We start from the raw sequence: 13,850 nt of genomic DNA on the forward strand, positions 1-13,850 counted from the left end.
CCTAGTTTTGGACTCCCCCACAAGTGGAAACATCTTCTCTACGTCTACCCTTTCAAACCCTTTCATAATCTTAAAGACCTCTCTCAGGTCACCCCTCAGTCTCCTCTTTTCTAGAGAAAAGATCCCCTGTTCGATGCGGTCTCACCAATACCTTATATAACTGCAGCAATACCTCCCTGTTTTTATATTCTATCCCCGAGCAATAAAAGCCAACATTCCGTTGGCCTTCTTGATCACCTGCTGCACCTGCAAACTAACTTTTTGATTTTCTTGCACCAGGACCCCCAGATCCCTTTGTACTGCAGTACTTTCCAGTTGCTCGCCGTTAAGATAATAATTTGCTCTCCGATTTTTCCTGCCATAGTGCATAACCTCACATTTTCCAATATTGTATTGCATCTGCCAAATCTCCGCCCACTCACCCAGCCGGTCTATATCCCCTTGTAGGTTTTTTATGTCCTCCTCACTCTCTACTTTCCCTCCCATCTTTGTATCATCTGCAAACTTTGATATGTTACACTCGGTCCCCTCCTCCAAATCGTTAATATAGATTGTAAAGAGTTGGGGACCCAGCACCGACCCCTGCGGAACACCACTGGCTACAGGTTGCCAGTCCGAGAATGAACCATTTATCCCAACTCTCTGCTTCCTGTTAGATAACCAATCCTCCACCCATGCCAGAATATTACCCCCAATCCAGTGATTCTTTATCTTGAGCAATAATCTTTTATGTGGCACCTTGTCGAATGCCTTCTGGAAGTCCAAATACACTACGTCCACTGGTTCCCCTTTATCCACCCTGTACGTTATGTCCTCAAAGAACTCAAGCAAATTTGTCAGACATGACTTCCCCTTCGTAAAGCCATGCTGACTTTGTCCTATTAAATTATGTTTATCCAAATGTTCTGCTACTGTCTCCTTAATAATAGACTCCAAAATTTTACCCACCACAGATGTCAGGATAACTGGTCTATAATTTCCAGCCTTCTGCCTACTACCCTTTTTAAATAAGGGTGTTACATTGGCAGTTTTCCAATCTGCCGGGACCTTTGCCGAGTCCAGAGAATTTTGGAAAATTATTACCAAAGCATCCACAATCCCTACTGCCACTTCCCTCAAGACCCTAGGATGTAAGCCATCAGGTCCAGGGGATTTATCCGTCTTGAGTCCCATTAATTTACTGAGTACCAATTTCTTAGTGATTTTAATCGTATTTAGCTCCTCCCCCCCTCGAGCCCCCTGTTTGTCCAGTGTTGGGATATTCTTAGTGTCCTCTACCGTAAAGACTGAAACAAAATATTTGTTCAGCATTTTTGCCATCTCCATGTTTCTCACCATTAATTTCCCGGTCTCATCCTCTAAGGGACCGACGTTTGCCTTAGCCACCCTTTTTCTTTTTATATAACTATAGAAACTCTTGCTATCTGTTTTTATATTTTTTGCTAGTTTATTTTCATAATCTAACTTCCCTTTCTTAATCAATCCTTTCGTTACTTTTTGCTGTCTTTTGAAGACTTCCCAATCTTCTATCCTCCCACTAAGTTAAAACAGCAGCTCGGCCCCTGACCACAGCATCGGAGCTCGATCTGCGTATTTATAGAGGATGGGGTCGGTGTCCTTGCTGCCTGCCAGTAAGTTTTCCCCCCCCCCACCGCTCCATTTTAACTGCCCCCCCGACCGGTTTCCTCCGGGTGGGGTAAGATTTCCCCTCCCCTATTATATACTCAACGATAGCAGCAGTAATTTAGGTTGTTTGGGGGGGTTGAAAGTGGAGACAAAAACTGAATTGATTAAGCAGGCAGTTAGATATTGTCTATTTTGCGTATAGTTTTGGTCTCCTTACCTTAGAGGAGGTGAAACAAAGGTTCAATAGATTAATTTCTGGGATGAGTGGATTGTCCTATTAGGAGAGATTGAGTAGAATGGGCCTATATTCTCCAGTTTAGAAGAATGAGAGGTGATCTCATTGAAATGTATAAAATTCTTAGAGGGCTTGACAGGGTAGATGCTGAGAGGCTGTTTCCCATGGCTGGAGGGTCTAGAACTAGGGGGCATAGTCTCAGGATAAGTGGTCAGCCATTTAGGACTGAGATGAGGTAAAATTTCTTCACTCAGAAGCTGGTAAATCTTTGGAATTCTCTACCCCAGAGGGCTGTGGATGCTCAGTCGTTGAGTATATTCAAGACTGAGATCGATAGATTTTTGGACTCTGGGAGAATCAAGGGATATGGGGATTGGGCGGGAAAGTGGAGTCGAGGTTGAAGATCAGCCATGATCTTATTGATTGGTGGAGCAGGCTCGAGGGGCCTTATGGCCTACTCCTGCTCCTATTTCTTATGTTTATTTATTCTTTGGATATGGGGGTCGCTGGCAAGGCCGGCATTTATTGCCCATCCCTAATTGCCCTTGAGAAGGTGGTGGTGAGCCGCCTTCTTGAACCGCTGCAGTCCATGTGGTGAAGGTTCTCCCTCAGTGCTGTTAGGGAGGGAGTTCCATGGATTTTGACGCAGCGACGGTGAAGGAACGGCGATATATGTCCAGGTCAGGATGGTGTGTGATTTTTGAGGGGAACTTGGAGATGATGGTGTGATGGGGGAGACTGTAGGCTTCTTTGGAAGGATGAGCTAGATGGGCCGAATGGTCTCCTAAATTTGAACTGGCTTTTGTGACTGTGTCTTAAAATGGTCATTGTGACAAAAATTGAGGCGTGACTGTTTGTTCACCCTCCCTAATCAGGAGATTGTCATTTTGAAGTAAATACGAGGAGAGGAAATGCAGGCTGCTTTGATCTACGAGCAGGGCCTGTGGCATTTCAGCTGAGGACAAGAACCAGCTGTTCATGTACAGTCTGTCCTTCTGAATCTTTTTTCCAAGTCTGTCATGTTTGCCATAAAACCCCTGATACTATATACACTGCACGCATGCGATCCAGAGCAGCCTGCAGGGTAATGCACCAGGCACTGAGGTCAGGTCGCAACAGGGTGGCAGGCGTCTGCAATTGGGACTGTGATGGACACCAGCCAGCTCTGCTTCTCTCTCGCTTTTTCTCTCTCTGCCTCTCTCACACTCTCCCTGTGTGTGTGTCTCTCTCTCTCTCTCTCTCTCTCTCTCTCTCTCCCCCTCTGCCTCTTTCTTTGACTGTCTGTCTCACTCTCTCTCACATTCACTCCCCGCTATCTGTCCCTCCTTCATGCCCCTTTTGTCTGTCTCTGTATGTCTCTTTCTCACACACTTTCTCTCTGTCTCCGTCTGTCTCTCTCTGTCTATCTCTCTCCCATTCTCTCTTTCTCTCTCTGCCTGTCTCTGTTTCTCACTCTCTCTCACACTCTTTCTCTCCTAAACTGTCAATTCTCTTTCTCACTTTCATTGTGTCTCTTTCTTTCTCACACTCTGCCTGTGTGTGTCTCTCTCTCTCTCTCTCCCCCTCTGCCTCTTTCTCTCTCACTGTCTTCTCTCTCACATTCACCCCCTCTGTCTATCTCTATTGCTAACACTCTCTCTCTCTCTCTCTCACATACTTTCTCTCTCCCCTTCTCTCCATCTTTGTCTGTCTGTCTGTCTCTCGCTCTGTCCATCTCTCCCCCACACCCTTTCCCCTCTGTCACTTTCTCTCGCTGCATGTCTCTGTTTCTCACTCTCTCTCAAACTCCTTCTCTCCCGTCTGTCTCTCTTTCTGTCTATCTCTCTCTGCCTCATTCTTTGTCCATCTCCCCATCTCTCGCTGTGTATCTTTCCCTCTCTTTTTCTTTGTCTTCCTTTCTCTCTGTGTTTCGGTCTTGGCCGTAGACTTCTCTGCAAATCTTCTTTCTGATCTTTGGGCCACTTCTGCCCCTTTAAGGTCTCTCACTGCCTCTTCTGGTGTTGCAGTGCCGTTGGGAATCTGGTCTTTGCATTGATGGGCTCCGTCTTGATGGCGAGAATCCCACCGGGAGCTGGCGTACAATCTATAATAAGCCCTAAAAATGGGTCATAGCTGCGATGGACGTGGAAAGGGTGGGTGGAAGGATCGGTCTGCTGAAACACTGCCCCAAAGAGGAGAATCCCCCCTTCCCCATTGGCTTTTATTTCTAATTCATAGAATCGTCCAGGAGGAAGCCATTCGACCCATCGTGCCTGTGCTGGCTCTTTGAAAGAGCTATCCAATTAGCCCCACTCCCCCTGCTCTTTCCCCGTAGCCCGGCAAATTTTGTCCTTCAACTATTTATCCAATTCCCTTTTGAAAGTTACGTTTGTATCTGCTTCAGGCAGCGCATTCCAGATCATTACAACTCACTGCGTTAAAAAAAAAAAATTCTCTTCATCTCCCCTCTGGTTTCTTTGCCAATTATCTTAAATCTGTGTCCTCTGGTTACCGACCTTCCTGCCAGTGGAAACAGTTTCTCCCTATCTACTCTATCAAATCTCCCCTTAACCTTTTCTGCTCTGAGGAGAACAATCCCAGCTTCTCCAGTCTCTCCACATAACTGAAGTCCCTCATCCCTGGGACCATTCTAGTAAATCTCCCCTGCACCCTCTCTAAGACCTTGACATCCTTCATAAATCAGCAGCAGACTTCCAAAAATGAGGTTGAATGAAACAAGGGTGTAATTCACCATGGCTCTCCCAGGACTGGGACAGCTCTGAGCCACAATGTAAAAGAGTTTTAAGGTGCCCAATGGAAACATGGGGAAAGGACTGATGGTGTCAGCCATGACTCAGTGGGTAGCACTCTTGCCTTTGAGTTAGAAGGTCATGGGTTTGAGCCCCACTCTAGACACTTGCAGTACTAAATCCAGGCTGACACTTCAGTACAGTACTGAGGGAGTGCTGCACTGTCAGAGGTGTCGTTCCTCAGATGAGACGTTAAACCGAGGCACCGTCTGCCCTCTCAGCTGGACGTAAATGATCCCAGGCACTATTTAGAATCATAGAATCATAGAAGTTTACAACATGGAAACAGGCCCTTCGGCCCAACATGTCCATGTCGCCCAGTTTATACCACTAAGCTAGTCCCAATTGCCTGCACTTGGCCCATATCCCTCTATACCCATCTTACCCATGTAACTGTCCAAATGCTTTTTAAAAGACAAAATTGTACCCGCCTCTACTACTGCCTCTGGCAGCTCGTTCCAGACACTCACCACCCTTTGAGTGAAAAAATTGCCCCTCTGGACCCTTTTGTATCTCTCCCCTCTCACCTTAAATCTATGCCCTCTCGTTATAGACCCCCCTACCTTTGGGAAAAGATTTTGACTATCTACCTTATCTATGCCCCTCATTATTTTATAGACTTCTATAAGATCACCCCTTAACCTCCTACTCTCCAGGGAAAAAAATCTCAGTCTATCCAACCTCTCCCTATAAGTCAAACCATCAAGTCCCGGTAGCATCCTAGTAAATCTTTTCTGCACTCTTTCTAGTTTAATAATATCCTTTCTATAATAGGGTGACCAGAACTGTACACAGTACTCCAAGTGTGGCCTTACTAATGTCTTGTACAACTTCAACAAGACATCCCAACTCCTGTATTCAATGTTCTGACCAATGAAACCAAGCATGCTGAATGCCTTCTTCACCACCCTATCCACCTGTGACTCCACTTTCAAGGAGCTATGAATCTGTACTCCCAGATCTCTTTGTTCTATAACTCTCCCCAACGCCCTACCATTAACGGAGTAGGTCCTGGCCCGATTCGATCTACCAAAATGCATCACCTCACATTTATCTAAATTAAACTCCATCTGCCATTCATCGGCCCACTGGCCCAATTTATCAAGATCCCGTTGCAATCCTAGATAACCTTCTTCACTGTCCACAATGCCACCAATCTTGGTGTCATCTGCAAACTTACTAACCATGCCTCCTAAATTCTCATCCAAATCATTAATATAAATAACAAATAACAGCGGACCCAGCACCGATCCCTGAGGCACACCGCTGGACACAGGCATCCAGTTTGAAACACAACCCTCTACAACCACCCTCTATTTGAAGAAGAGCAGCAGATTTCTCCCCGATGTCCTGGCTAGTATTTATCCCTCAACTAACATCACTGGAAAAACAGATTACCTGGCCATTATCACATTGCTATTTGTGGGATCTTGCTGTGCGCAAATTGGCTGCCGCGTTTCCTACATTACAACAGTGACTACACTTCAAAAAGGTACTTCACTGGCGGTGAAGCACTGAGGTCGTGAAAGGTGCTGCAGAAATGCAAGTTCTTTTTCTCTGTTGACATCCCTCACCTCAAGGAGGACAAATCCCTCTTCACGTTTACCCTGTTGTTTAGGCAGCGATTATAGAACGGGAGTGAAACTGGAGGCGCGTGGTCTGAAATGACTGGTTTTGTTTTGATTCTCAGAGGAGGAAATCTTGCTCGCTTCACTCTGGTTTACACTGCAACCCAACTGGTTCACCATTATCCTGTAGGGAAGGGAACCTCTCGTCCTTACCCGGCCTGTCCAATATGTGACTCCAGCCCCACACGCACTAACGTGGTTGATTCTAAACTGCCCTCTGAAGCAAACCACCCGAGGGGCAACCAGGGATGGGCAGCAAATTTCCGCCTTGCCAGCGGCGTCCATATCCCGAGAATGAATTTTAAAAGACTTCTTAGTGTCTGATGCAGCAAAATCACTTTGCACAGGCCCTACTCTTGCATAGGAACATGCGAACAGGAGGAGGCCATTCAGCCCCTCGAACCTGTTCCGCCATTCAATTAGATCATGGCTGATTTGTATCTCAACTCCATCTACCCGCCTTGGTTCCATATCCCTTAATTTCCTTATCTAACAAAAATCTATCAATCTCAGTTGTTAAATTTTGCATTGACCTCCATCCCCCAACAGCTTTTTGGGGGGAGAGAGTTCCAGATTTCCACTCCCCTTTGTGTGAAGAAGTGTTTCCTGACATCACCCCTGAACAGCCGAGCTCTAATTTTAAGGTCATTCCCCCTTGTTCTGGACTCTCCCACTAGAGGAAATAGTTTCTCTCTATCTACCCCATCAAATCCTTTAATCATCTTAAACACCTCAATTAGATCACCCCTTAATCTTCTATACTCGAGATAATACAAGCCCAGTCTATGCAACCTGGCCTCATTGATTTAAACCCTTTAGCCCTGGTATCATTCTTGTGAATCTGCTGCTCACCCCCTTCCAAGGCCGATATATCCTTCCTGAGGTGCAGTGCCCTATCTCCAGATAGGGACTAGCCAGTGCTTAATATAACTGGAACATAACTTCCACTTAGGTGCAGCCTTAATAAATGTACAACTGGAAGTGCGTTGTGTTCTTGAGCAGACAGGCTGAACTTTGAAGCACTGCAGGCCTCCGTTAGACCCTGCACATTCCGTGCTGTTTGCCAGGATACGGGTCAGAGGCCTTGGCAACATTTGCTGGGTCGTTTCCTGAGCACGAGCCCTCAGCCTGATTTACTGAAATTGGCTGAGCTCACTGTGCAAACAGCTGGCAAATTACAGTCACAATATCGACTGGCAGGAAAGGGCTGCACTTAGAACAGGAATATCATAGGGACTTGAGTCACTGGTACTCAATCAAAGCAAGGGGCCAAAGGAATCTTTGTATATATACAGGAGTGTTATACCCAGTAATAGTGTGTTATTATATAATATATACAGGAGTGTTATACCCAGTAATAGTGTGTTATTATAGAATATATACAGGAGGGTTATTCCCAGTAATAGTGTATTATTATATAATATATACAGGAGTGTTATACCCAGTAACAGTGTGTTATTATAGAATATATACAGGAGGGTTATTCCCAGTAATAGTGTATCATTATATAATATATACAGGAGTGTTATACCCAGTAATAGTGTGTTATTATAGAATATATACAGGAGGGTTATTCCCAGTAATAGTGTATTATTATATAATATATACAGGAGTGTTATACCCAGTAACAGTGTGTTATTATAGAATATATACAGGAGGGTTATACCCAGTAACACACGGTGTGTTATTATATAATATATACAGGAGGGTTATACCCAGTAACACACGGTGTGTTATTATAGAATATATACAGGAGTGTTATACCCAGTAACACACGGTGTGTTATTATATAATATATACAGGAGGGTTATACCCAGTAACACAGTATTATATAATATATACAGGAGTGTTATACCCAGTAACACACAGTGTGTTATATATAGGAGTGTTATATTTAGGAGTGTTATACCCAGTAACACACAATGTGTTATATTTAGGAGTGTTATATTTAGGAGTGTTATACCCAGTAACACTGTGTTATTATATAATATATACAGGAGTGTTATACCCAGTAACACTGTTATTATATAATATATACAGGAGTGTTATACCCAGTACCAGTGTATTATTATATAATATATACAGGAGTGTTATGCCCAGTAACACAGAGTGTATTATTATATAATATATACAGGAGTGTTATACCCAGTAACACAGAGTGTGTTATTATATAATATATACAGGAGTGTTATACCCAGTAACACTGTTATTATATAATATATACAGGAATGTTATATTCAGTAACATGGTGTGTTATTATATATTATATACAGGAGGGTTATACCCAGTAACACAGAGTGTATTATTATATAATATATACAGGAGGGTTATATTCAGTAACACAGTGTGTTATTATATAATATATACAGGAGGGTTATACCCAGTAACACAGTGTATTATTATATAATATATACAGGAGTGTTATACCCAGTAACACAGAGTGTATTATTATATAATATATACAGGAGTGTTATACCCAGTAACACAGAGTGTGTTATTATATAATATATACAGGAGTGTTATACCCAGTAACACTGTTATTATATAATATATACAGGAAGGTTATATTCAGTAACATGGTGTGTTATTATATAATATATACAGGAGGGTTATACCCAGTAACACACGGTGTGTTATTATATAATATATACAGGAGTGTTATACCCAGTAACACACGGTGTGTTATTATATAATATATACAGGAGGGTTATACCCAGTAACACACGGTGTGTTATTATATAATATATACAGGAGGGTTATACCCAGTAACACACGGTGTGTTATTATATAATATATACAGGAGTGTTATACCCAGTAACACACGGTGTGTTATTATATAATATATACAGGAGGGTTATACCCAGTAACACACGGTGTGTTATTATATAATATATACAGGAGGGTTATACCCAGTAACACACGGTGTGTTATTATATAATATATACAGGAGTGTTATACCCAGTAACACACAATGTGTTATATATAGGAGTGTTATATTTAGGAGTGTTATACCCAGTAACACACAGGTGCGAGACTCACACCAGAGACTTGAGCACATAATGCAGGCTGACGTTCCCAGTGCAATACTGAGGGAGTGCTGCACTGTCGGAGGTGCCGTCCTTTGGATGAGACATTACAATGAGGCCCCGTCTGCCCTCTCAGGTGGGTGTAAAAGACCCCAGGCACGATGCAAAGAAGAGCAGGGGGAGTTCTCCTCGGTGTTGTGGCCAAAATTTATCCCTCAACCGACATCAATAAAACAGATTATCTGGTCATTTATTTTTTTTTGCTGTGGGCATATTGGCTGCAGCGTTTCCTACATTCCAACAGTGAATACACTTTAAGGGAGTACTTCGTTGGCTGTAAAGCACTTTGTGATGTCCTAAAGTCGAGAAAAGTGCTGTATAAATGCAAGTCTTTCTTTCTTTCAACCACTAATCTCATTTCCAAATCCTTTCGTTCACACACAGTCGTAACTGGGAGCTTCTTGTCCAAAATCCCTCTTCTCAAATTGTACTTATTCTGCCCTGTTCTTCTTTTCACAGATTTCTGGGAGAGGTACGAACCTCCCTGAGAGATGTGCTGAGCTCCCCGAACTTGGCAGCCAATTACAATCTGGCTTTACTGGACACAAAGAAACAGAACACCGGGGTAAGAGATCAAAAGCATTTTAGCTCACACTGTCGGGCTCAGCTGTATCTCGACTGATGTTAATCCAGCTCCCTCACACTGTCACTCAGTAACCCCTCTCCCCCAGCACCCTGTATTACTGACTGTATCTCTACTGATGTTAATCCAGCTCCCCAACACTGTCACTCAGTAACCCCTCTCCCCCCAGTGCTCTGTGTTACTGACTGTATCTCTACTGATGTTAATCCCTCTCCCTCACACTGTCACTCAGTAACCCCTCTCCCCCAGCGCCCTGTGTTACTGACTGTATCTCTACTGATGTTAATCCCTCTCCCTCACACTCTCACTCAGTAACCCCTCTCCCCCCCAGTGCCCTGTGTTACTGACTGTATCTCTACTGATGTTAATCCCTCTCCCTCACACTGTCACTCAGTAACCCCTCTCCCCCCAGCGCCCTGTGTTACTGACTGTATCTCTACTGATGTTAATCCCTCTCCCTCACACTGTCACTCAGTAACCCCTCTCCCCCAGCACCCTGTGTTACTGACTGTATCTCTACTGATGTTAATCCAGCTCCCTCACACTGTCACTCAGTAACCCCTCCCCCCCAGTGCCCTGTGTTACTGACTGTATCTCTACTGATGTTAATCCCTCTCCCTCACACTGTCACTCAGTAACCCCTCTCCCCCAGCACCCTGTGTTACTGACTGTATCTCTACTGATGTTAATCCCTCTCCCTCACACTGTCACTCAGTAACCCCTCTCCCCCAGCACCCTGTGTTACTGACTGTATCTCTACTGATGATAATCCAGCTCCCTCACACTGTCACTCAGTAACCCCTCTCCCCCCAGTGCCCTGTGTTACTGACTGTATCTCTACTGATGTTAATCCAGCTCCCTCACACTGTCACTCAGTAACCCCTCTCCCCCAGCACCCTGTGTTACTGACTGTATCTCTACTGATGTTAATCCCTCTCCCTCACACTGTCACTCAGTAACCCTCTCCCCCCAGTGCCCTGTGTTACTGACTGTATCTCTACTGATGATAATCCCTCTCCCTCACAATGTCACTCAGTAACCCCTCTCCCCCCAGTGCCCTGTGTTCCTGACTGTATCTCTACTGATGTTAATCCCTCTCCCTCACACTGTCACTCAGTAACCCCTCTCCCCCCAGTGCCCTGTGTTACTGACTGTATCTCTACTGATGTTAATCCAGCTCCCTCACACTGTCACTCAGTAACCCCTCTCCCCCAGTGCCCTGTGTTCCTGACTGTAACTCTACTGATGTTAATCCCTCTCCCTCACACTGTCACTCAGTAACGCCTCTCCCCCCAGTGCCCTGTGTTACTGACTGTATCTCTACTGATGTTAATCCCTCTCCCTCACACTGTCACTCAGTAACGCCTCTCCCCCCCAGCGCCCTGTGTTACTGACTGTATCTCTACTGATGTTAATCCAGCTCCCTCACACTGTCACTCAGTAACCCCTCTCCCCCCAGTGCCCTGTGTTACTGACTGTATCTCTACTGATGTTAATCCCTCTCCCTCACACTGTCACTCAGTAACCCCTCCCCCCAGCGCCCTGTGTTACTGACTGTATCTCTACTGATGTTAATCCCTCTCCCTCACACTGTCACTCAGTAACCCCTCCCCCCAGTGCCCTGTGTTACTGACTGTATCTCTACTGATGTTAATCCCTCTCCCTCACACTGTCCAAGGAGAACAACCCCAGCTTCTCCAGTCTATCCCCGTAACTAAAGTCCCTCATCCCTGGAACCATTCTAGTAAATCTCTTCTGCACCCTCTCTAAGGCCTTCACATCCTTCCTAAAGTGCGGTGCCCAGAATTGGACACAATAGTCTAGTTGTGGCCAAACCAGGGTTTTATAAAGGTTCATCATGACTTCCTTGCTTTTGTACTCTATGCCTCTATTTATAAAGCCCAGGATCCCATATGCTTTTTAAACCACTTTCTCAACCTTCCCTGCCACCTTCAACCACCTGTGCACATATACCCCCAGGTCTCTCTGTTCCTGCACCCCCTTTATAATTGTATCCTTTAATTTATATTGTCTCTCCTCGTTCTTGCTAACAAAATGTATCAGTTTGCACTTCTCTGTGTTAAATTTCATCTGCCATGTGTCCGCCCATTCCACCAGCCTGTCTATATCCTCTTGAAGTCTATCACTATCCTCCTCACTGTTTACTACCGTTCCAAGTTTTTTGTCATTTGCAATTTTTGAAATTGTGCCCTGTACACCCAAGTCCAAGTTATTAATATATATCAAGAAAAGCAGTGGTCCCAGCACTGACCCCTGGGGAACACCACTGTACACCTCCCTCCAGTCCGAAAAACAACCGTTCACCACTACTCTCTGTTTCCTGTCACTTAGCCAATACTGTATCCATGCTGCCACTGCCCCTTTTTTTCCATGGGCTTTAACTTTGCTGACAAACCTATTATGCGGCACTTTATCAAACACCTTTTGGAAGTCCATATTCACCACATCAATTGCATTGCCCTCATCTACCCTCTCTGTTACCTCATCAAAAAACTCTATCAGGTTAGTTAAACACGATTTGCCTTTAACAAATCCGTGCTGACTTTCCTTAATTAATCCACATTTCTCCATGTGACTGCTAATTCTGTCCCGGATTAACGTTTCTAAAAGTTTCCCCACCCCCCAGGTTAAACTGACTGGCCTATAGTTGCTGGGTTTATCCTTACACCCTTTTTTGAACAAGGGTAACATTTGCAATTCTCCAGTCCTCTGGCACCACCCCCGTATCTACAGATGTTTGGAAGATTATGGCCAGTACCTCCGCAATTTCCACCCTTACTTCCCTCAGCAACCTAGGATGCATCCCATCCGGACCAGGTGACTTATCTACTTTAAGTACAGCTAGCCTTTCAAGTACCTCTTCTTTATCAATTTTTAGCCCATCCAGTATCTCAACTACCTCCTACTTTACTGTGACTTTGGCAACATCTTCATCCTTGGTAAAGACAGGTGCAAAGTACTCATTTAGTACCTCGGCCATGCCCTCTGCCTCCATTGCATAGGTCCCTAATTGGCCCCACCCCTCCTCTTACTACCCGTTTACTGTTTACATGCCTATAGAAGACTTTTGGATTCCCTTTTATGTTGGTTGTCAGTCTATTCTCATACTCTCTCTTTGCCCCTCTTATTTCCTTTTTCACTTCCCCTCTGAACTTTCTATATTCAGCCTGGTTCTCACTTGCATTATCAATCTGACATCTGTCATATGCCCCCTTTTTTCTGCTTCATCTTACTCTCTCCCTCTTTTGTCATCCAGGGAGCTCTGGCTTTAGTTGCCCTCCCTTTCTCCCTCATGGCAATGTACCTAGACTGTACCCGAACCATCTCCTCTTTAAAGGCCGCCCACTGTTCAATTACAGTTTTGCCTGCCAATCTTTGATTCCAATTTACCCGGGCCAGAGCAGTTCTCAACCCATTGAAATTGGCCCTCTTCCAATTGAGTATTTTTATTCTAGATTGCTCCTTGTCCTTTTCCATAGCTAATCTAAACATTATGACATTATGATCACTATTTCCTCAATGTTCCCCCACTGACACTTGCTCCACTTGGCCCACCTCATTCTCCAGAACCAAGTCCAGCAATGCCTCCTTCCTCATTGGGCCAGAAACGTACTGGTTAAGAAAGTTCTCCTCAACACACTTCCTCCTCTTTGCCCTTTACACTATTACTATTTCAGTCTATATTAGGATAGTTAAAGTCCCCCATTATCACTACTCTATAGTTCTTGCACCTCTCTGTAATTTCCCTGCAAATTTGCTCCAAATCCTTCCCACTAGTTGGTGGCCTATAGAATACACCGAGTCGTGTAACAGCACCCTTATTGTTTCTTAACTCAAACCAAATAGATTCTGTCCTTGACCCCTCCAGGACATCCTCTCCAG

The 13,850-nt window shown here is 44.5% G+C and overlaps 1 protein-coding gene across 5 annotated transcripts in view; it reads left to right on the top strand.

Moving 5' to 3' along the window:
• dysf (dysferlin, limb girdle muscular dystrophy 2B (autosomal recessive)) overlaps positions 1-13,850 on the top strand; it is a 302,843-nt gene that overhangs the window by 43,132 nt on the left and 245,861 nt on the right. For all 5 annotated transcript variants that reach the window (XM_067979452.1, XM_067979536.1, XM_067979392.1 and 2 more), the window contains exon 4: positions 9,824-9,929. In XM_067979452.1, coding sequence (XP_067835553.1) covers positions 9,824-9,929 — 106 coding nt within the window. The remainder of the gene's footprint in view (positions 1-9,823; positions 9,930-13,850) is intronic.

Source organism: Heptranchias perlo, chromosome 1, assembly GCF_035084215.1.
Source record: "Heptranchias perlo isolate sHepPer1 chromosome 1, sHepPer1.hap1, whole genome shotgun sequence".
Classification (NCBI taxonomy): domain Eukaryota; kingdom Metazoa; phylum Chordata; class Chondrichthyes; order Hexanchiformes; family Hexanchidae; genus Heptranchias; species Heptranchias perlo.